Source organism: Epargyreus clarus, unplaced genomic scaffold (assembly GCF_041222505.1).
Source record: "Epargyreus clarus isolate Ecla_fem2 unplaced genomic scaffold, WU_Ecla_fem_2.2 ptg000001l, whole genome shotgun sequence".
Classification (NCBI taxonomy): Eukaryota; Metazoa; Arthropoda; class Insecta; order Lepidoptera; family Hesperiidae; genus Epargyreus; species Epargyreus clarus.
The window spans coordinates 9,899,853-9,923,726 of record NW_027332209.1 but is presented as its reverse complement, the minus strand read 5'-3'; the positions used below and the strand labels follow the sequence as shown (position 1 = coordinate 9,923,726).

The following is a 23,874-nucleotide window of genomic DNA, read 5'->3' as shown; positions in this document are numbered from 1 at the left end:
GAAAGCGGAAGGAGTTTTCTTCTAAATCATTCCTGGAGTAACTGTGGTAGGAGTTTTTTAATACACATCAAGGTACTGTGTTTACAATCCGTCTGTTATTATATGTGGGATGTGTATTGAGTTACGTTTTTCTTGTCCCGCATGCGCTACCACGCGCGTCCTGCCTATTGCATCCTATCGTTCCATACACAAACGGGTGGCGAAAAGACTGCCGAAAGTAAATTGTGTGCGTATGACACATGCTTGCGGACTTAAACACGCGCGACAGGAAAAGCTACCTTAGTAAAATTACCATTAGTGGGTTTAGCTTGTATTCATTTATATGTTTTAACTTAAATCTATACTAATATTATAAAGCTGAAGAGTTTGTTTGTTTGAACGCGCTAATCTCAGGAACTACTGGTTCGAATTGAAAAAATATTTTTGTGTTGAATAGACCATTTATCGAGGAAGGCTTTAGGCTATATAACATCACGCTGCAACTATTAGGAGCGAAGAAATAATGGAAAATGTGAAAAAAGCGGGGAAAATTATTCATCCTTGAGAGCTTCCGTTGCGTGCGCTGCGAAAACGGTTCAAGATACCGAAAATATATGTATGAAAGAATTATTCCTCTTGAAATGATCTAAAAAAATGTCCGCGACAGTATATGTCTATCTTTTAAGATTAACTCACTAGAACCGTTTTTATGGTAATCCAATTTAGTCTAAATTAATGCATTATTTGTTAAGAGTTGTATCAACGTAATAATATTAATCTTTATCCAAATAAATGTGTTGTTGATTAAGAGTATTTAATTGTGAACAAAATTGTCTTTGACATCACTTCATTTCAATGAACATCTTAGAAGATATTATAATTTTAAAATAACACCGATATAAAATAATATATTTTTTTAATATATAAAAGCGAAAAGATACTCACTTTCAAAACGTATTAATCAAGGTTTTGCCGAAACTACTGAAGCTAGAATCATGAAATTTAGACTATAGTTCCATTTTATAATGTAAATGCGCACTAAGAACGGATTTTTTTATATTCCACCGTTAAGGGTGTTAAATAGGGGTTGAAAGTTAGTATGAAAGTCCGTCAATTTTAAACCAAACTCGCTGAAAATTCATATTTACCTTTCCGATTAAAAATAACAAAAATCTTATACAAGAGTTTTTCCAAAATCAACCCTTAACAGCTTATTCTAAAATTTGCCATTTTGGAAGCCAGCACTATCAAAGTTAGCCATTGCCAAAGGGTTAGATATAGGAGAACTTTAATTCTACCGTTTATGGAAAAACAACCCCTATGTGGGTTAAATAAGGGTGGTAAGTTTGTATGAAAGTCCCCCAGTTTTAATGTAAACTCTATGAAAATCGGTATTTGGGTGTTCAATACAAAATAATTAAACACCTATTTCATCATTTTTGGAAAATCATCTCTTAGGGTCGTTAAATGGGGGTTGGAATTTTATTTCAAACTCCGTTAATTTGGAAGCAGGGACTGGAAAAATTTTTGGCCTTCTGGTTGTAACAATATAATAATAATTTCTCGGTTTGGGAAAATTAACCCTTAACACGTTCCCTGCGGCACAGATTTTTCTGTACTTTCCATTACTGCGTTACGAGTTGTTTTAAACCTCGTCCTATATCCGACATTGTGGCGGCACGAGGCGTGTTAAATCCCACCGCCCGAAGGAGACTAAAATCCTTTTTTTGGCGCCAAATAAGACAAAATCGACGGCTTTTGTCTTGATTATTATTAACAATGAGTTGATTAACCTAAAACTGCCGCCGCCCTTGGTTAAATTCGTTACTTTAGATTCTATGGGTAAAATAAAATGTGGGTCTAATGCACCTCGGACCGCACTGAAAAATGGCAGGTTTCCATATAATTTAGCGATGGGAAAATAAATATCGATTTTATTTTATTGTTTTTATTTATCAACGTTATGGACAGAATGAATACAAAAAGGAGAAAAGTTATGGATGTTTTTCATTGAAACATTTCAGACAATAAGGTTTTTTGCAAACAGTGCATTCCGTGAGATTTTTTTTTGGTTTTTTTGTCTGCCTCACGACATGTCAAGAATGTGCGGAGTTTTTCGTAGCATCCGACACATCTCTTCTTCTTTGGACCCTTATCGAGATGATGTGCTTTCTTTGCAGTGGATTCTGAAAAGTAGGAGCGAGTAGATTAGGGTAAAGAGTAATCGGAATACTCGGTAACGATTTTGCCTACGTTTCCTATATCAATAATGTAGCTACTTAACTTTTGTTTGAACCATAACAGGAAACGTAATTATCTATAATGTAATTTCTTACTATACGGATATACGCCTAGCCTGCCAAGTCTCACTACTGGACTTTCACCTAGACAGAGTATATTTGTGATTTACCTGTTTTTGAAATATCTTCCTGTATTCTGATTCTGGCTCAGATTTTTCAACCGGTTTTTCTTCATCTTCCTCCATGATCAACTTTTTTCGGCAACGTTTCGACATGATAATTTTCAACATAAAGACAGCGGTCCTACTTCGTCGCTACGCAGCCTCGACTGCGTTGCACAACACTAACCACGTGAAGCTAGCGTGGGGTGCGGTACGAGGTGCGTGGGGAAACGAGGCGTTCCCAACCTCGTTCCGCACTGTGTTAGCATTATTATTTGTTCAGTGCGGTACGAGGTCTAACAAACCCGACATTAGGTTGGTGTACCATAGAACTAGGAATCAGTAGCACATCACAAACATATAGTTATCACTCTCCTACACTGAACCAGACGGAAGTTATGCCTCTCGCACCACAGAGAAGTTAAAGTTTTTTCTTACCGCTATAACGACCAGACATGGACGAGGTGTTTTAAGCCGCGTTCCGCAGCTAACGTGTTAAGGTTGAGGTAAGGTTGAAGAAAATAGAGGTTGGAACTTTGTTTAAAATCCGTTAATTTAGAAGGAAGCACTATGAAAATTATCATTAGACACAATGAAGTATCTGAGTCACTGTTTTTTTAGATCAACCCTTAAGACGGCTATAATAGGGTGTATGCAGTATGCCTTTCTGTTCAGACACCTGTTTCATCATTTTTAGCTACTCAACATTCAACCCCATTACGGTACTCTAAGTAAAGGAAGTTTCCTTAAAAACCGTTATTGAAGTTATACGTCTTTTGGCGTGTTTAGATAAAAGTACAGACTGCAGAGACTGACTACATCACAACCACTTTGGATACATTGCTTGCTGATATTTTGTCCCTGCCGTGGGGTAATGGTTGTGGTTATGTGTGGATTAGTGATGGTGATGCGGTAGACACATTAACCTTGCATAAAATTTTTGGGCTAGAACAGGGCTACAGTATCCCTTTGCTAACGTAAGAGACTAAAGGGGGACTTCTGGGGTTGCGGGCGGCAAGAATGGCAGCTCTAATCGTCCAGTCAGCGACCATGGAAAGAACCACTGTATGTGAGGCCCCATACCTTATGCTAAACTCCAAAAGTTGTTGAATACGGTTGGCACCCAACAGTTACCATAGGGTTCCCATGTATACGTTATGGGTCGTTATGATTTTTGCATAGTGGTTAGGTACTTTATAGGTCAGAGAATAACATGGACGGTTCCTATGGAATAGTCTAAATAATAATTATTGTATCTTACATGAATCTTACAAGAAAATATAAGTATTTTAAAGAAGTTTTATTGCAGTCCACTTATTAGAGTTTTAGTGTATGTTTCTGTTGAAAGCTTGACCAATTTAGGAACACAGTGACGAAAACAATGTATTCCTATTTAAGGTCATTTAATTAATAAAATAAAAATAATAATGTTTCTTTATCGTTAAAATTGTTAAAGGTACAAATTTACAATTACAGTTATTTGTATGTCATATCATATTTTTTACGCGAGCGAAGCCGCGGATTCCGCTAGTATAAAATAAATATAAGGAACTAAACGCTTATTTTCGAATGAACATTTGCTTACAGATTCAAAATACAGTTAGTTTTAAATATGCAAAGACTTCATTCTAGATAAGTCCGACAAACAATTAAAATTGTTTGAACCATTCCTTTCTACAGTTCATCGAGTTCATACTGTTCGTAATTTATGCTTATCTCAAACTTCCTTGTTAACCTCTTTGGTCAGTTCGCGTTACGAAAGGCGCGGACGTTTAAGGAAAGCTCAGTGTATGAGAATGGAACTGAATCTTTGTTTCATTTTTTGTTGCTGTGTTCGTTCAGATTTTTTTATTATATTGAAGCATAGATAAATATCTCACCGTCTTGTAATTGAAGGAAAATATTAAATGGCTGACACATAAGTTAAATAGCCGACTGTCTTCCCATTACGTCTCCGACTGTTCTAGTATAATTTACACGGAACAATGCCGACATGTGCAGTTAAGTGGTGCAAAAACAACACGAAATCGAAGGAAAAGTACAGTGAAATATCGTTTCATTCGTAAATGCTCTAAAAACTATTTTTTTCTTAATATTTGTCAAACATAGATAGACAACAGTGACAATTTCAATTGTCAAAACTGGTTACATCTTCTTGTTAGGAGTGAGCAATCTTTACTAATCTATGTATTGAAGTGGAAAAGTCTAAAAACGAGCAGACGAACTAAACTGCACGACGATGACTAGACTAGACAAACTAGACGAAAGATGGTTAGTAGACATCTGTAATTCACCCCAGATAAGATTAGATTCATTCCTTAGATTGGCCAAATATGCGTAAATTGTTGTGATTTTGGGGGTGATAACGAACAGGTAACAATTGCTATGGATATTATCACTTAGTTAATGGTAAGTTTTATAATAAAAGTCGTACCCAGGATTCTCATCGTATTAGATTTTTCTGGTGAACACTGCATTACGCGCCCTGTCGATAAGGTAAAAAAACTAATGGAATAATAAAATATACACAAAAGAGTTGTCTTATTTTGTTTACCTGCTTGCTTGCCTGAACGCATTATATATCAGATAAAGCCTGTATTTCCGCATTGAATGACTCAAAATATATACAAAAAAGATTTAAAAATTATCGCAAATTGATAAGATAGTTCAAAATGCATATCAGTAGAATGTTTTGACGCAACAAGGCTACAGAATTGCAACACTGTATGTCTTGCGATCAGATAATGCACGTTTTTAATAAGAACTAATATTTAAACAATTACCGTAAACACGACTCCACCATTTATTGTACAACTGCATTTAAATTACAATTTATTTTAAATAAGCTGTTATTATTGTGCATAGCAGTGATAGCCTAGTGGTTAAGAAACTCGGTCTCTCGATCGAGGGGTCCGAGGTTCAAATCCCAGGCACGCACCTCTGATTTGTTATTACACGCAAAGTTATGTGCGGTGAAGGAAAACATCCGGGAACAACAACATCAGGAACAACAAGAACGATTTATATAAAAAAAATCTTAAAGGTATGTGGAGTCTACCAATACGCACTTGGCCAGCGCGATGGACTATGGCCTCATCCTTCTCATTATGAGAGGAGATCCGTGCCCAGCAGTGCGACAATAATGGGTTGTTGATGATGATGATTGTGCAATATTTGCACTAGTAAAATAGCTGCCTGATAAATGAGTGTTTGACTAAACCAGCCTGATTCTTGTAGCGTTAAAACAATTTGAACGAAACTTTTTAGTTTTGTCTTACTTGGTAAATTATGATTATGATTTATACAACAATTAAAACCATATGACATTCAGAGAAGATAACGTCAATTTATAATTACATTTATTTAAACTTTTATTGTACACGAAAAGGCTGCTCTACCAATCTCTAACAATCAGCCTGTGGGCTAACCGAAAAACATCTAAATCGAAGTTTTAACTTCAAGTTATAGTTATATATTTTTTATACGAGTAATACAGACATAGCAGCCGAGCATAGTCTACTTGGTCCACAGTGCCATCTGTAATCCTTGGAAACTATGTTGGAACACCTCGGATAAGTATGTCTCGAATAAGTTGTCAAGATGTTACTCTCAATCATAATATTTGCATCCACTACGTATGCATAGTTAGCTATTTTTTTAGAGAAGCACCTATAAGTTTTTCATAGTCAATGAGACGATTATTACCTACATTCATAAAAAATATGTATGTATATGCTACCATTGTGAACTTCACGATTGAATTCAGCCTTGCCTGTTTACCAAGGTCGATTACATAATACTGAATACATAGATACAAATATGTATCAAACGTGAATCCCAAGCACTCCTTTCCACAATCGGTCACGATTGCCGATACAGCTGATTGGCTCAGGTCATTAACCTGTGTGTTTGCAAAACGAAAGGTATTACAAAATGTAATTACAGATTAATTCAGGTGATATTACCAATCAAAAAGCCGTAAATTTTAAAATAAAAGAAAGTTTGGGTGTAAAATTGGTTAATTCGAATTGTTTTGCAATACATATATCACCAAATGTGCATGCAACTCTAAGCATGGGCATACGCCTGATGTAAGGTTACTAGCCCTAAATAGAGCAGGAATCTTACCTGTGATCGATCATAGAGCATTTCCATGATATTAGGTCTAAGTTGAAACGCTGTCTTAGTGGTAAAGTCTATTCTGGTTTGAAAGTTGCACTTTTGCTCTAGGGCTGAAGTACAGGTATAGGGCCTTGAACTATGTAGAACATGATTTCTTTAGTTCAAGCGAGAAGTAGATTTTGCGTTTTGGTGGATGGATGGATGTTGACTGCATATAACGAGGCGAACATTCTAAGCCTAGGAGTAGCATAGCATCTGTGAACGACTTCAGGTAGAGCCAATTTGTATATGGAGTTGTTTATAGATATCCATGGGCGGCAATAAACAATCTTATAAAAAATCCTTGCAATCGTTTCAAGACACGGCCTAAAGCAATCGATATGGACTACGTCAACTCGATATAGAGGATAATATATATAATATAGAGGATAATATAGGCTGGTAATCATAAAATTATATATTATTGTATTGTCCTATATATAGATAAACTCGCTTAAAATAAGGATTACAACAATACTTCCAGTGCATCGTCCTTACAATGTTATCTTCGGATTAATCTCCGAGCCTCGAGATCAGATAAGATGTTACGACACAAGAACAATATCCTCCCTCTTATGTACGGCAATTATTACAATAATGGCCGCTATAAATTTACGTTATAGACTTTTTCATATTACGTTGTCGGTAATTTCTTTAGAAAACTCGAACAATAGCGGTTATTTGACGCAAGTGATATTAATTTTATTTATGTTATCAGATTTATTATTTTCATCAAATTATGTGAGAGGCGTTCGGTTCAAGTTACTTTGAACCGAATTTAGTGTAACCGAAGTAAATATGTTTGAAAAGATGCTTCTTAATTAATGTCCTGTAATATTTTGAATACTTTTACAAATAACAAACGAAAGCAGTATAAAAAATTAAAATGAGGAAAGTTATTGTTTAAATTAGAAATTACACGATAAAGTATAGTAAACAGTCATTATCTGTAGTAAAATTACTGTGGAAAAGCAATTTATTACATTGTAAGTAAATTGACCGGTTGTAACTGCTCTATGTAGATATTGCAACTCTTATTTTACTTTTCTTAGTGTACTCTGAGACATCTACAAAGTTGGAAAATTAACGGAAACCCGTCATCTTCTCATAATGTATGTTAGTAGTTACTCATGTAGAATTTATACTATTACCTACAAGTATTTCTGAAATTTATTATCTCCGAAAGTATATCAAATAATGCAAACCGTTATTTATAATTGTATGTATGTACTACATACATAGTACTCACTTCTGTTAAGTAATAACATTTGTTAAAATGTAATAAATAATACAAACTACTGAACAAGTATTTACTAAACTCAGTTTATTTTGTAATTCGCTAGATAGTTGAGTTACGTCATACCATGCGTAAATTCATTTAGGAAGTCATATCCATCAATATCTATCCAGTAGTTTTCGTGTGACAGTAAATAGGTGTGGCTTCATTGGAATAAGAAGAACACATACCTATATTATTTGAGAATAGTCAGTAATATCATTATTGTTTACTGAGTCAACAAATGAGATAAAACTGTCAGCTTAAAGAAATCAGATACTAACTCTTTCCATAGATGAGAGTCTTTGTAATCGGAATCACGCATTAAATCATAAATAGTGCAAATTCATGTAAATTGAAGCTATGCAAGTAGAAACTAGTAACAGTCACGTGATAGGCGATATCTTAGGGCGCCGGCAGACATGCTGCACTACGCTGTTTGTCCACCAACCACCGACACCGAGCCGATACCGATAATTAATGACGGCGCCGAAGTAGCGTACATACATTTACTATAGTCGCTTGTCCACCGCACGTCCGTCACCCGAGCACCGTCATCCCGGCCGCCGATATTCCGAATAGAACGGAACGCTAGATCGGCACCGAGTTTTTGACGGGCCGATGTGCCGGCAATGTAAAACACATTGGAACTTGTCCATACACTCCCGTCACACAAGTGACAACTGGAACAAAATAAACCGCCGATATCGGTCGCAGTGGACAAACTATCGCCGTCACGACATAGTTAAAATCGGCCCGATTAATGTCGTTCCCGGTATCGGCTCGGTGACGGTGCAGTGGACAAACAGCCTTAAAGCATCGACAACGACGACTTAGCTACTTTTCGAAAGTTAGATTCAACATTGTTTTTGTTTACGAGGGGGAAACCTTCAAAAGGTACCCGGTGCCGTGAGAGCGACGGTGGTTAGATTCAACTTACAAACGCTACAACTCATACGTATCCAGTAGCAGCTATTTTTTTATATTATTAAAGTGGTTGCAGTCCACCTGATGGTATGTGGCTACTGCCGCCCATGGACCTCTAAGTTGAAAGGCGTCGGATTATGTATTTTTCCCTTACCACTCCCATTAAACCAAAATACAGCAGTGTTTAACATTCTTGTTATTAGTCCAAAATAGGGGTAAGGGTGGTGGTGCCTCAGTCGAACCACAAAGGGTCTCTACCAGAAAACTACTTTTGAAAAAAATACAAAAAAAGCAATTCAGCAAAAATGCAGTCGCTAAAACGCAAATCGCCGATTCTATAAGTAGCATGTCTGCTACGGCCGTTAATAGGCGTAGAGAAAAACAATATTGTTATTCTTATCGACCACGCGCATAATCCCGTCGTGCCATAAAAGGTCATAAAGGAAGTAATATTAAATACTATGGTATGTCATCAGCACGAATAGCATTGAAATCGAAAACTTGGAAGCTTAAACACCCACGTATAGTAGCTATGAGTACATACTACAATTTTTCTTCGTATTAATTGCTCATTGAGAATTAATCACAAAATGTGTTGAAGTACTTTTATTTTTAATATTAAGATTTATGTCTATATATTTAATATGTTCATTTTACTTTTCAACTGCGGGTTGGAAAATAAAAAAACAATATCATCATCTATGGACCTTTGCAGCATAGAGGAGTCGCCAATGCATGCAATTTTAATGTTCCTTTTGGTCCTTTTATGAGGAGTTCCATTAGCGTCTTCATTCGTAGAATTTGAATCAATTTACTCATATTGTAACTTTCACATATTGTTTGAAGGTGATAGAACCCGTTGGAGCTTGACTCCATCGCTACACCTATGTCTGCCTTATAACAGCAGTATTAAGCGCTTCTGTGAATACTTTGAAGTGGTAAGGGAGACAGTCTTATCTGAAGCGTTCTAACTTTGTCCTCAGGGATAATAATGATCTGTGGCCAACCTCAGGTTGAAATCTAATCTTATCTAGGATTGACAGATGCCCGTGGGTAACAGTAGCCACTTACCATCAGGTGGACTGTATGCTCGGTCATACTTCAATATTACAAAATAAAAACATCAGAATATCAATTGATTGTAAAAACTGTCAACGATATATTAGACTAAATTTAGATGAATGGAACCATCTAAATGGGTACGGATGTCACCAATTTATTTCGTGTTGCGAAGAAGTCAGTGAATGCGCTTTCTTAACAATTCTTTTGTGCTGGTTTTAAATTAGTTTATCTCATGTTATTGTTAAAAGTATTTGACATTATCAAGGTTACAAGGTGGACGAAAATAACAGAATTCTAAAAGATTAAATAACATTATAACTAGCATCAAAAAGCTTCAAATTTTGTTTAAAAACTGTTTAAAGGAAACTTTTAATATGTAAATTTTATAAGTGAATATTAACAAAGCTCGTATAACAAGCATGCAAAAGTAAAAAGCAATTCTCTACCTAGTTTTACATACAGTGTTTTAGACCTTTGTTGTACCACTGTCACTTGACTCTTTTAAATCCTATGTAAACAATGATCTTAGATATTGCGTATTTTTTTCTTAAATCTATACTAACACAGAGAAGAACTGTGATCTGATTTCAATTTAAAGTTTTGAATGAAGGATACAAATTTAACTGGCCTTGACAAAAAAACTTGCATGCTTCTGACAAAGCCCAGCCGTCTCGTGCCAATCCGAGCGGCCCAATGCAATTCTCGTAATGCCACCGTCTTTATCTACTACGATTTAATGACGTTGCGGTGCTGCATTCAATTAATTCCTTTTATAAGTGTAATTGTACTGAACAAGTTGGTACCGAATAACTAGGTAGGTATTTTTTAGCTGTTTTAAAGTCATGTTTTATAATTTCTCACCATATTCATCCAATAACTCTTTTAAAACGTATATGACTTGTTTTTTATTAATATACTTCAGCAATGAAGACATTATTGATAAACATTAGCATATTGCGTATTTTTGGATTTATGTCTATCCAAACACACCCGCCATCTGGTTCCAGTCCAAAGTTCTCAAACTTTAAAATCGTTTAAACTTTGAGATACAAATTCAACTTGCCTTAACAAAAAGACTAAATGCCACTGACAAAGCCGAGCCGTCTCGTGCCAATCCGAGCGGCCCAATGCAATTGAGGCTAATAAAAATGCAATTCTCGTAATACGCCCGACTCTATTTACTACCCTTTAATGCCGCTGCGGTGCATTCGATGAATACCTAATGCCCGTTGTTTTGATCTACTCAAATCTGAAGTGAAGACAATAGATTTCAATGTCTTGTATTCGGTATAGTTCAATATGGATTTAAATACGTGTAGGTTTATAGGATTAGATACGTAAAGAACGGCTAAGTGTAAAGTGGGAACAGAAGATTCCAAAATATCACTCCAAAGTATAAGACGTATCTTTAATTGAATCCAATAATAGATAGCTAAATGCAGTTATAAAAAATCGGGTCAATCTTAGACAATATCTCTTAGATATAGCAGAATCTCACAATCTAATAAGCACACTTTTTGTATCTTGTGTTTAATCGATTTAGAATTTATGATAAGGTATGATTTATTATAGTATAGTATTCTACAATGGAAATTTTAGAATTGGATGTTAAGGTCAATAGGCTATCTACTAATGTAAGTGTTTTTAAATTCAGTGTAACTATATGTATTAATCATTCAAAATCCACCCTTTCTTTTTAATCTAAGTAGTAAGTAAAATAAAATTAAAAACAACAAACAAACGGAAACAGGCCCAAAATAACATAAAATATATAAACATTAAACTAAAACCTACCGTAAACATTTATATCCATTATAACAACAACTAAACTAAACTGTGAAAGCTTTCCTTCCGAATGCATGAAGCGGGTAACGAGAAAAAATAATCAATCCACTCTTGGACAGGACAAATAGAAAACGGAAATAGACCGGGTAAAAAGTAAACGGGAAGACGAAAACAAATTGTGTTGTATTGCATGCCATTGTATTGTTAAATTAGATTTTAGTTCCTGTAAGATCATTGGGGCTGTGTACTTCACAAAGTAATATAATAATTATAATTTAATTTATTATAAAATAAATATGCAAGCACCACATTACTGCAATAAAGTGATGTAAGCAACTTTTGTACTCTTAAGTAGATATATTATTCGTTTTTAGATTTCCTGAACCAAACGGCGTATTTGGAAGCGCCGGTGGTTTTAAAATTAAGTAAACTTTAGGTATTAATACAAGAAATAAAATATTTTCTTCGATAACTGAGACGATAAGGTATCAAAGTGGTACCTAGTAGAACGTTCGGAAAAATTTATAGTTCATGCATACAGACACAAAGCTTATGAAAACAATAGTAATCGTTGTCACTGTTGTCATCGAAAACCATACCTGTAAGCAAAATGTCGTCGTCTCCTCGGCCGGTTGCTTGGCGCGCTGTCCATAGATGACGACCAGTCGCTCCCCGATCTCATCCTTGAGACCGTATTCCTCGCCTCCGAAGTCCTCGCACTCTCCAACAGAATCGCCGTATACTTCGTGATCAACATCGTCCATCACTATCACACACACGTCAACTCAGATTCGTTTCAATCTCTTTATACACACGAACACATTCGCGTGTCAAGAAATTGATTACACGGTATTTATGGGTCGTTCTCGATAGCTCACTGGTTTTCACGTTTCTAACTGGAATCGATTTAAAATACGTTTCTTTGGATTAGACACGCGTAATAGATGACACTTGGGAAGTAAGCAAACAGTTATGCCAGATAAAATGGGTTTACAACTCTGCTCATATTTTTGTATTTATGTAAATTGGTAATCGTAACTAATTAATTTGGAAAATGGCAATGTACCAAAGTAATATTTAACGAATAGGAATTTTAAAAAAGTTGCGAAAATTGATTTTGTAATTAAATTACAAACCTTTAAAATAATAAAAAATATCATAACACGGAAGGTAACTCAGGAGTTTATAGAACTGCTTCGTAAAGTTCAATGACTGACAACTGGATTAAATTGCATAAAAACTATTATTAATATGTGCTACCATATTACTGGTTTACAGTAGCGTACCCACGAGACTGGCCGTCAGTGGCCGTCAGCCGTGCCGTCATGCGGTGGTGGTCAGCCATCATTATACAACGGGATATCGTGAATTATGCCTCCCACACGCCAACTTGGCTCATGTCCGCGCATCCGAGTGGAACAACCCTGTTTGTTGGTCATTTATTAAAACCAGAACCCACGTTCCTTGTTAGGACATCGACCCTTCACTTATGGAATAAAATAAAAATAATCGTTTTAAATTCCGAAATGTTTTAATACCTAAGGTAATTATTTCTTTATGATCTTAAAAAGTGACAAACCATCGGAATTCGGAATCCAAACTTGATCAGTATGTTAGACTATGTTCTAAACATTTCTCTCTTATTCTTAAAGAAGACCCGTACCCAGCAGCGAAACAGTAATTGGTTACTAGCGATCCTAAAAGGACTGTCATTGCCAATTGTTACAATTATGTCAGTTATACAGAATGAAAATTAAACCACAAAATAATTATAACTAGGCAAAGTCAGTCGTAAAAGACAACTACCCACCGTTCAATAACGTAATAGTCAATGTAGAATTTAAGATTTCATTTGCGTAAAATAAACTAAATTTTATCTTAAAAGCTCTGCATATAATAACTAAGGCCTATAATTCATTTACAGACCCCTAGTGACCACACATAAATATTCATTGAAATGAATATTGTATGCGGTGAACTAATTGGCTAAATGAGGAAACCATAAAAGGGGACAATATCCATACTGTATTCGAGAGCATTTAAACTCATTAAAGATGTCGAAGATTGAAATAGGTTTATTTATTGGGTTCTGAAACATTACAGATGTAAATTAGACTAAAGTTGTTACGAGACATTTAAGCTCACATATTTGCTTGTACATTGTCAAAACTTTACTCAGTTTTTATAAGTTTTGTTGGTCTAATATTGGAGATACCTGTGGAATTTATTTTTCTTTTGTGTATTTCTTTATTGATCTGTGTGTGAGTAGCACCCACAATATCGAGAATCCTACTGTGGGGTTATGACTACAGAATGCGATTTCAGCATAGTTAAAATTATTAAAACTCAGTACTTTATTTACTATTTTTTTCACAAATAATTTCGAAGAGCTCTATTTTTTCTATGTATATGATTTTTTCTATAAATTAATAAAAGATGCAACACGCTAAACTTCCCCATTAAATTTAATACTTACTACAAAACTTATTATGTTAAGCGAAATAATTGACTTGTACTCATACAAATTCTCTTAGAACGCAAACATAAACCTAGACCCGATAAATTGCAACATAATAACATAATATCCTCCAATATTAATGACCGGACGTTCAAGCGGACCTAGCCTTGGTCCAAACGAAAGTCCATAAATTAGTCGCAGTAAGTACTAACCAAGTCATCGGTCCGTTGCGACCGGCAATTGTTAAGGGTCTGCAATTACTGAAGACAAAACCGCCCGTGTCATTGACCAGCACCATTGCAATACCGATAGAAATAGCCTAGCTCAATAATAGCTCAAGGGTAATAGGAGCTTTGTATAATTTTATTAGCTCTTGAGAAACTAACTTTCAAGTTTCGGTGCTATTAGCCAACGTTCGAGCTGTTTTGAATAAACCTAACACTTATTCGATTGCAATCAGTTTTATGGTGCGTGGATGTGCTTATTTTCAATTATAGTTTCGTAAATTGGATCTGATATTGATTTTTAATGATCCTGAGAATTACACCTCTTATGGTTCGAATATCAATATTCACAGGCAACTCTGTTTTTTAAGTAATTTGTACACTAAATATCAACTAGGCATATTGTTAGGACTGGAAAAAATCGCAGTAAGGTCACGGTTTTATTTCTTTTAAAAGGGACCCTTTATGCAGCAAGGGATAACCCTCATCATCATCCTCAATTCATTACTATATTACTGCTGGGCACTGATAAGAGTACAAGGGATTTAGGCTATAGTCCACAGCACTGCCAAATTTAAATTGATACACCTATGGGAACTTTTCTTTAAATAACTCTTACTCGTAGGTGTATAGGTTTCCTCACGATGTATCAAACTGTATAGACCGGATTCTTATATAGCATATCATAATACACCGTAACAAAATGTTTTAACTAAAGCTTTTAGGAGAACGCGGTCAATTCACCAAGCTTGGAAACTAAGCCCATAAAATCCTAACGCCACTGTAGCCAAGCGTTTACCGGTTACGGTTTGCTTTATCTCTGATATGAGATAATTGCGAAACATGATCTCTTCAACTGGATTATAATTTACAAAACTACGGTGTTGATATCGAAGTGATCATCTGTTATCCGAGCTCAGGTCTATATTTTATGTTCTGTCGGAAATTTTGTCACTTGAAATTTTTGTGTCTTGCAAAAGGTTTCAGATTCCATTCCCGGTCAGGCAGTTATTTGAATGTCAATTTAGACATCAGTTCTAAACTTTCATATATGATGAAGGGTGTTCGTATACTTTCGTCTATTGCATACGTACGATAATACCTATATTTATTTGCGAAAAAATATATAATTGAATGCTCGAGTTAAGTCGTCCTAAATATCAAATTTTATCAAAGATTTGTCTGTAACAGATAACAAAGTTTTCATTCATGGATCATTTTGTTTACAATTATTGGACTATGCTATTAATCAATTGTACCTTCTTATCCAACATTTCTTTTAATTTTGTCTTCTAAACGTAAGTTTTGATCAAACAGATCTTTTAAATCCTTTGATATTTCTATAGGCCGCGACTTCCAGGCAAAATTACAGAAACCGTCTGTTAGTTCTAATATGGTGCGGTGTGTTCCGTCCCATTATTTTGTTGTCTCGATATGGCGACATCAATTACATGGTGACATTTCAACTGACAGGTCAAACAAGCTATTTTTGTTAGCTACATTCCACAGAACTATGAAGTTCAGTTACAAGATAACTACTTACATGAAGAATGCTCTTAAACTACACATTGACTTGTGGAATGTCGATATGTCATTCGAACCAGTATGTTAAAGATAACTAAGGACTAAGGACGGTTAATACGACAGTATACTATACTCATACTAGCTTTGACGTGAATCAAAATTGATGAACAAATTTTAAGATTAGAATTCTTCAATTATTTTATTTAACTTTGACCAGCAATTAATGTACATACTTAGTTCAACTTAATAGTTCAACAAACTCTTTGAAAGAATCATCTGATACGCTTACCTACGCAACAGAACGTTTAATAATATTTATGCAAAGAGAAAATACAGTCGAAGTGAGAAATTAGATTTTTTGTGAAGGCGGTTAAAATAAAGCTTTATGCTTATTAAATTTTTTATTTTGCAATCTAATTATCACAATGCCATGTTATGTCCATTCCATTTAGTAATTTCAGCGTGATTCTCAACTAGATGGAGCCCGATAATTTTATTATTTCATGAGTACGTAAAAACGTAGAACTCCCACCTCACACGAGAAAGATACGTAAAAATAAAAAATATGCGCATATGCAGACGTGCAACGCGAACTGGAAAAATGCTGACGATTCGCACAAAACACCTGAGCGAAATAAAACGCAGTAGAATCCGCTGTGGGACGATGGTATAGGAGTGACGACTTAACGATAAATAAATACCTTCGTACCCACCTACACGATGTTTATTTATGTCAACTTATTTAGTCTAGTTAAAATAACAGATGTTAATACCATTATTATTCCTCTGAAGTGTTTGTTCCAAGAAAGGTCACATTGTTGTCGTAAGCTGCAAATATTTTCTCTGTAGGGAGAAACCTTGCGGTTGCTTATGCATAATTGATTAATAGAAACAATGATCATTAAATGCCAAATACATTCGAATAAAAAGGGTCATTTGAGTCTCGCATGGCAAAGAGCCAAGAGCTTTAAACTCGTAAACACGTAAGACTTGTAAGAACAATGTAAAAAGTAAAATCGCAAACAATTGCCCACTTCATCTTAGTGTTGCATTGTTGAACTGCGACTTGAAAGCTAAACAACTAAAATTATGCAGCAATAATTCCACTGATGAATGTTCCAAACTAAGGCGTGTTTACATTAATACAAATTACCAGTTTGCCAATTTATCACAAACGGCTAAAATCGTAATAACAATAAAGCAGTAGGTGTCGATTAGATCATCAATAGTTTGACAAGTTTAGTGGAAGTTAACGTGAATCATAATGATTTTGTCATAAATTCTCGATCGGCCTCCTACCAAGTGGCACAATTTGTGAGCAAACATACGAAAATTAACTGAAATAAATATGAGAGAAGTCAGTGAACTCCAATTAACGAATCCTGAAGCACAGCGCACAGAGCAATTTAATTCTAAGAGTCCAGTAATAGTGCACAATCACGAATTTGCACAGGGAATTATGAAACTGAATTTTATTTAACTCTCGTTTTAGAATACCGCAAAAATATTGAGGACGGTTCCGGAACACTTGTGCAAAGAATCCGCACATACACTTCACGATGCGCACAATATTTGCGGTATTTCGCAATCGCACGCGCGCGCTATCCTCGTCCGATCGGATTCGTCGGCGCCGGCGCACTGGCTCGAAACGCTGCGCCCTGCAGGACGGCTTTAATTTGAACTTGGAACTTCGCAACACGGGATGCGATTTTGGACTTCTTTTTGCTGGCACCGGAGCATGCGACGTGATCTTTATTAATTGTTTCGAATACCGAGAGGTGGTCGACCTTTTTGCCCTCGATGCTTTGAGATGTTATGTAATTTGCGCAATGTAAACAACGCACACGCATTACGCCTTCAGTTTCACGTATGAATAAGTTTAGTTTTCTCTAGACAAAATTAACATTTCAAACTCATTTCTATGAGCAATTCTTAGATACCTAGGCGTAAATTCGCCATATTATAACTTTCAAAGGAATTATACTTGACATTTCAACGATTATTTTAATCTTCTATTTAAAAGGGTACAAAAGATAAAAAACGCTAGCTTCCACGAAGCCGGCTAAACCCTTTGATGCAGCGATGGCACGGACGCTCTGTCCCGTCCGTTTTTGCAATAAAAACTCCTTTTAGTAGCCTTAAAAGGAAAGCGATCTCAAAAAATGTTATACAACTTTCCTTTTCAAAGGGATGGGTACGCATTATGTGAAATAAAGTTATCTGGACATAACCTTTTATAGGAGCCGTGAGTCGTATTGCAAAAAGGTTACTTGGAACGAGCTGGTCATTACATTGAATAGGTCGCTAAAGTTAGGATGGAAGTAGACTTTATTTATAGCACTCATCCTGTTAGTAGGTATGTTACTCGTTTATGAATTTGTCGTAATTGTATTTAAAATTGGTCAAACCGTTGTCCGGGACTTCTATTTGATATTTTTTTCTTTGCTCAATGAACATTGTTGAATGGATGATGTCTATTCAAAAGCGCTTAATATACCTATAATTAATTTAATAAAAGGTACATGTATATTTGTCAATAATTTCTTGTAAACATCTTTTTGCTTTCTCCATCTGTCAAAAATTATATGGCGATGTTGAGAAAGTTGTAATCCAACAGGACAAGAATTACAAATTAATTTATACCTTTAACGACCGCCTTGACTTAATTGAGGGCATCGTTAAATGATTTCGTTTCTTAATTTGGTCGTCTTAAGACGAAGGTTTTATTTTACAGTAACATGAATTACCATCAATTAATTCACAATATAGGGTGAACTACCGTTACTGTATGATCTCAGCGATGCTACCTTTAGAACTGTCAACTTTGTATTTTATACTTTATTTTACAAAACTGTCATTTATTTACTGAAAAATATTTACAATTATAATTACATTTACAGAAAATTAAAAATAATAAAATTAACTATAAATATAAAACAAATTATGTACAAAATTTACATAGGTATATACTGACTTTGTTAAGTTAAAAATTTGTACTATATGCTCGTTATTTTTTAGAAAATTTTAGTTGTATTTTTTTCTGGATATATGTGCTGCCATCTATACATATAATCCTGTTTTATTTACAATTGTATCATATTATCTAATAAAACATATTGGTATAGTCCAAAAAAGCGCTACTAATTTGTCAATTACATAACATTACTTTAAATATAATTGCTGTTAGTACTAAATCTATTATTTTTTTATTTGCATTTCGATCGACACCAAAAGAAAGAGGTTATCTATTCGTAGTATATTATTAAAGGTTACAACATATTTGACCGTCTTGCATATGTCGTGTACATGGGGAGATTATTTATCATTGTTTCCTTCTCTCCGAAGTAAATATTTAGTAATATATATATCATACTAGCTGACCCGGCAAACGTTGTGTTGCCATATAAATAAAAAAATGTTAAGGGTGAACAACCCTTATCACTAAGGGGTATGAAAAATAGATAGTAGCCAATTCTCAGACCTACTGAACATGCATTTAAATTTGGTGAAAATCGGTAAAGCCGTTTCGGAGAAGTACGGTAACTAACATTGTGACACGAGTTTCATATATAAGATATTTTGTCAAGCACAAGTGTAATAGAAATTTAAATTTACATAAAAACAACGTATGAAAGATAAAGCTTTTAAACACTAATAGATTCAGTGGCGTGTAGAGCGGGATGGATGCGCGATCCTCGACCAATTACGTCGTTTTAGCGATTTCGCGCTCCTGATGCTAAATTAATTAAGAATGCCACAGACTTATCAACTATGCAGACATGCCGGTTAGTTTTGAATAGCAATTGAAAATACCTCCACCACGATTTTATCCTGTGTGTGGATGCCATAAACACATACGAGTATAAAGGCGTATACACAAGCACCCAGATCCAGAATAAAATTATAACTTTATTCAGATATCTGTCATCATTCAGATCACAATTCAGGTGACAATTTCACCATGCTTCACTTTAATTGATGCCCCATCAATTAAAGTATCGTACAGTCGTTTGGGTTGTATTTGTATTGAATTAAAAGATCAATGACATTTAACATTTATATACATTCGTTGTATTAATGATTTTTAGATATAGTACACGCATAACTACACGCCTTATTATTTGACTAACTCATACATGCACACAACACACCACCTAATGCGTAACTGACTCCTACTCTACATATAATAATTCGCCAAGTACGAGTCGAACTCGCACATGGAGGCTTCCGTACTACCAAATGTTCATTATTTTAATTCATTTTATGATTTTCAACAATACTTAGTCATATGAAACAACAATAGATGGCGTTGGGGTGACAATGAACCGACGATTATACGTAATCAAAGTATAATAAAATTAAAATAAGTATATTAAAATATGTTCTATGGTTCTTATTTGTATTTATTATAATACCAGTTATAGTAGTAAACGTATTATAAAAAATTCAACCGTCTTCCTAGTAAAGTTTAACAGTTAGATCGAAAAATCCGGTTTGTTGTATGGATGGTATCCCTTTAATATTCAACTTTATTTTATTTTTAGTATTTGTTGTTATAGCTGCCACCGTTATGCCTCCTCCGTCAAAATTTCAAGTGTCTATCTATTACGGTTTAAGCGGTAGAGCCCTGTGACAGACGGACAAACAGCGAAGTCTTAGTAATAGGGTTCCGTTTTTACCCTTTGGGTACGGAACCCTAAAAAGTAACAAAACATAATATCTCTTCTATATATTCGTAGGCATGTAAAACGCGTCTCTACGGTAGAGTTAAGAACGGTGTTGTTATTAATTATGCAGTATCATTGGTACGTACACTAATGCACCAATATGTATTCATGGCCGGGGTTCATTACAGGCGTCGAATAAGGATGGAAATAAACAGCTTTCATTAATGGCTGGACTCATAGTTTCAAAATTATGCTAACCGTATACTAGAATATATGTACAAATGATTGGAGTAGCAGACGAGCTTACATGCAACTTATAATATAGTCACTTGAGGCCTTGGAAATCTGTGACCAATTTCATATAGAAACTAGCTGACCCGGCAAATGTTGTTGCCATATAAATAAAAAAATGTTAAGGTTAAACAATCCTTATCATGTAGGGGTATCAAAAATAGATAGTAGCCGATTCTCAGACCTACTGAATATGCATCTAAAATTTGGTGAAAATCCGTAAAGCCGTGTCGGAGGGGTACGGTAACTAATATTGTGACACGAGAATTTTATACATATATAAGATAATTGTGCCTGAAGAATCGTCATCAACCCATTACTGTCCCACAGCTGGGCACGGGTCTCCTCACAGAATAAGAAGGATTTGGTCATAGTCCACCGCGCTGCCCAAGTGCTTATTGGTAGACTTCACATACCTTATGAAAACTAAGTTTTTTAAAGATTTCTCACGTATGCACGTTTCGTCACAATGTTTTCCTTCACCTTTTAAGAAGGTGATAATTAATTTCTAATACGCACATAACATTGGAAAATCAAAGGTGCGTACCTGGGATTTAAATCTTGGACCCCTCGATCAGGGGCCGAGTTTCTTAACCCCTAGGCTATCACCTGAAGAGTGTGCGTTGCAAAATCTGAAGACTATGTATGTAAGTCAACCGGCATCCACAGCCTTACTGAGAGGACGACACGCAGAACTGCTCCACGCTAAAAATGGTTGTGGTGGTTATTTGTAAAACACGTAACTTTAATATCAAGTATATTATTTATATCAACGACACTATTAGTCGTTACAGATTAATTGTAAATTAAGCTACTAATTGTTAATAATAAGGCCGAAGGATGAAGTTCCATCCACATCAGCTGGACTCGTGGCGGTCCTCCACGCTTCGGTTTGCACGGTCGTTCTTGCCACGTGTAAGATGTGGAATGAGCTTCCTCCTAAGGCATTATGAAGCTCCTGCTGAGGCTATGAGGGGGGCTCTTCAAAAAAGATGCAAAAAGAGCTCTTCTTCAAAGCCGGCGATGCATTGACGACTTCTCTGGTGTTGCAAATGTCCATAGGCGGCGTTGACTACTTTCCATCAGGTAGCACGTCTGCTTAATCGTTAGGTTAAACAATAAAAAAGGACAAATGTTACGTATTTTCTAAAAGTACTATAACTTATATTATATAATTATATATTATATAGTAACTTCATATTATGAGAGGAAAACCGCAAATGGAAGGCTGCTGAATTAATATTTTTGGTAAATATTTGCTCTGGGCAGTTCTGAACCGCATAATAATGCTATTATTATTTATGAAAATGCGGATTCAAATAATTGGACGCTGCGGCTTTTGATACCAAAATCGATAAACAGATTGTTCACTTGCATCCACCTGCGCATAACTGTATTTTTAAACATAAGGGATTAAAAAGTAACTTGTCATATCACCACTCAGAGGCAGGACATATCCAGGCAAAAAAATTGTCATCAACTTGTATCAAGCAGTATTTGGAATTGGTGGTAAGTGTTAATGCAGTAAGTACATTTTATAGGAATTCCTCCACTCCCTTTGTAACACATAAAAATATAGTACATTATTTACTTATGAATGGTTTCCTAATGCAAATATTGTACCATGATCTTCAATTTAACCTATATGTTTATTCCGCAAGTCGACTATACATTTTTTGGAATTTCGACCAAGAAAGACGAAGGAATTTTGACCAGAAGCATTGTTTATACATTTTATAGTACGACAAATGTTAATAATTAAGTAAGTACATACATTCTCAGTTTAAACAGCTTCAACCATTTTAAGCCGGTAATTAGGACCCCATATTCAAATCAATCGTTTAAAAAATTGTTTACGTATTTAGCGATGAAGTCATACATATTTACGATAGGACTTTGTACTTGCCGGCACAGTTACTTTATACTGATGTCGAGAAATTGACCGCTAAGGTATCTCAAGGATATTAATAAACTATACCTACGTGAGTCAGCGGACCCCTGCATGTGTGTTTTTTTATCAAGAGTTAATGATGAACGCACTTATATTAGATGGAGTACCCACTAGCTGTTTAGTTATATATTTTGTCATAGACTAGCAATATATTTTTACCACGCTTTTATTAGCTTGACCTGTATGTATGTGTGTAACGGAATCTTTGAACTCGATTTTTACCCACTTTAAACGGTCTGATTAATTAAAAATTTAATACTTATAAAGAATCGATGACAATACACATTTAAAAAAATATATCCCAATCACCTCATAAGGATCGTCACTAACCAGAATAATGATTTTCCTTGTGCAATTTTAGCGTGGTTTTTAGTTTTTAAACTATAATTATATATGAAGGTAAAGTAGTAAAGGAGTATGCAATCAATTTTTTATACGATTGAAGAAGCATACGACTATGCAGTCCACCTGATTTAAATAGTCACTGCCCATGGACATGCGAACCAACTACGAGTATATAGAACGGGGACTCTACCTGAAGCCGATCACAAATGAGTTGCTACTCCTAAGGTAGTTGCCTCATATTGAATTCGACCCTTCCACCGAAACAAATAGATATAGTACGTACATGGAACGAAACGCGATACTCAAATAAAATACCTCATTTCCTTTCAACGTATTTGCCTTATATTAGTGTACTGACTGACTGACTGTAGGTGTAATAAAATGACTTTTTAATTCAATAAATATGAAGTTATTGAAAACCTACCTAATACCCACACTAGGTAACCGGCATTACTAAGATAAACAAAGATAACAACAGAGCAATTCAAAGTTCATTATGAAAGCTGCAACGCATACTTCGACTTTGAGTCACTCTGTTGATCTCTGACGACATCCGTTCAGATGTCGGTTGTTGCAATCGAATTAATAATTATGTTAATTATACCCCTATACATTTGTATTTCCATTATCCACGGCAACCTCTCACTAAAATATTTCATATCCCATCAAGTAAAACTAACCTTTTCAAAAATTCAACACTACCAAGAATTTGTGCAGAATACAACCAAGCATGTGCATCAGTCAGAGACATTGATATATTTCATGATACAAGCCTAGGCTTTAAAAAGAAGCTAACCAAATTATTAATGTAAAATTTAATGTC

General features: G+C 35.1%; 1 protein-coding gene across 3 annotated transcripts in view; it reads right to left on the bottom strand.

The window, feature by feature from the left end:
- The window catches only part of spri (Src homology 2 domain-containing protein sprint), a 316,675-nt gene that overhangs the window by 194,835 nt on the left and 97,966 nt on the right, over positions 1-23,874 (bottom strand). Inside the window, exons 1-2 of one of the 3 annotated variants that reach the window (XM_073076360.1) lie at positions 17,295-17,446; positions 12,191-12,487 (exon numbers count right to left, since the gene is read on the bottom strand). The exons of 1 other annotated variant lie outside the window; for it this stretch is intronic. In XM_073076360.1, the coding sequence (XP_072932461.1) occupies positions 12,191-12,348 (158 nt within the window). In that variant the 5' untranslated portion in view covers positions 12,349-12,487; positions 17,295-17,446. Of the gene's footprint in view, positions 1-12,190; positions 12,488-16,570; positions 16,632-17,294; positions 17,447-23,874 lie in introns of those variants that run through there. One more of the 3 variants, XM_073076437.1, reaches the window with a different exon arrangement.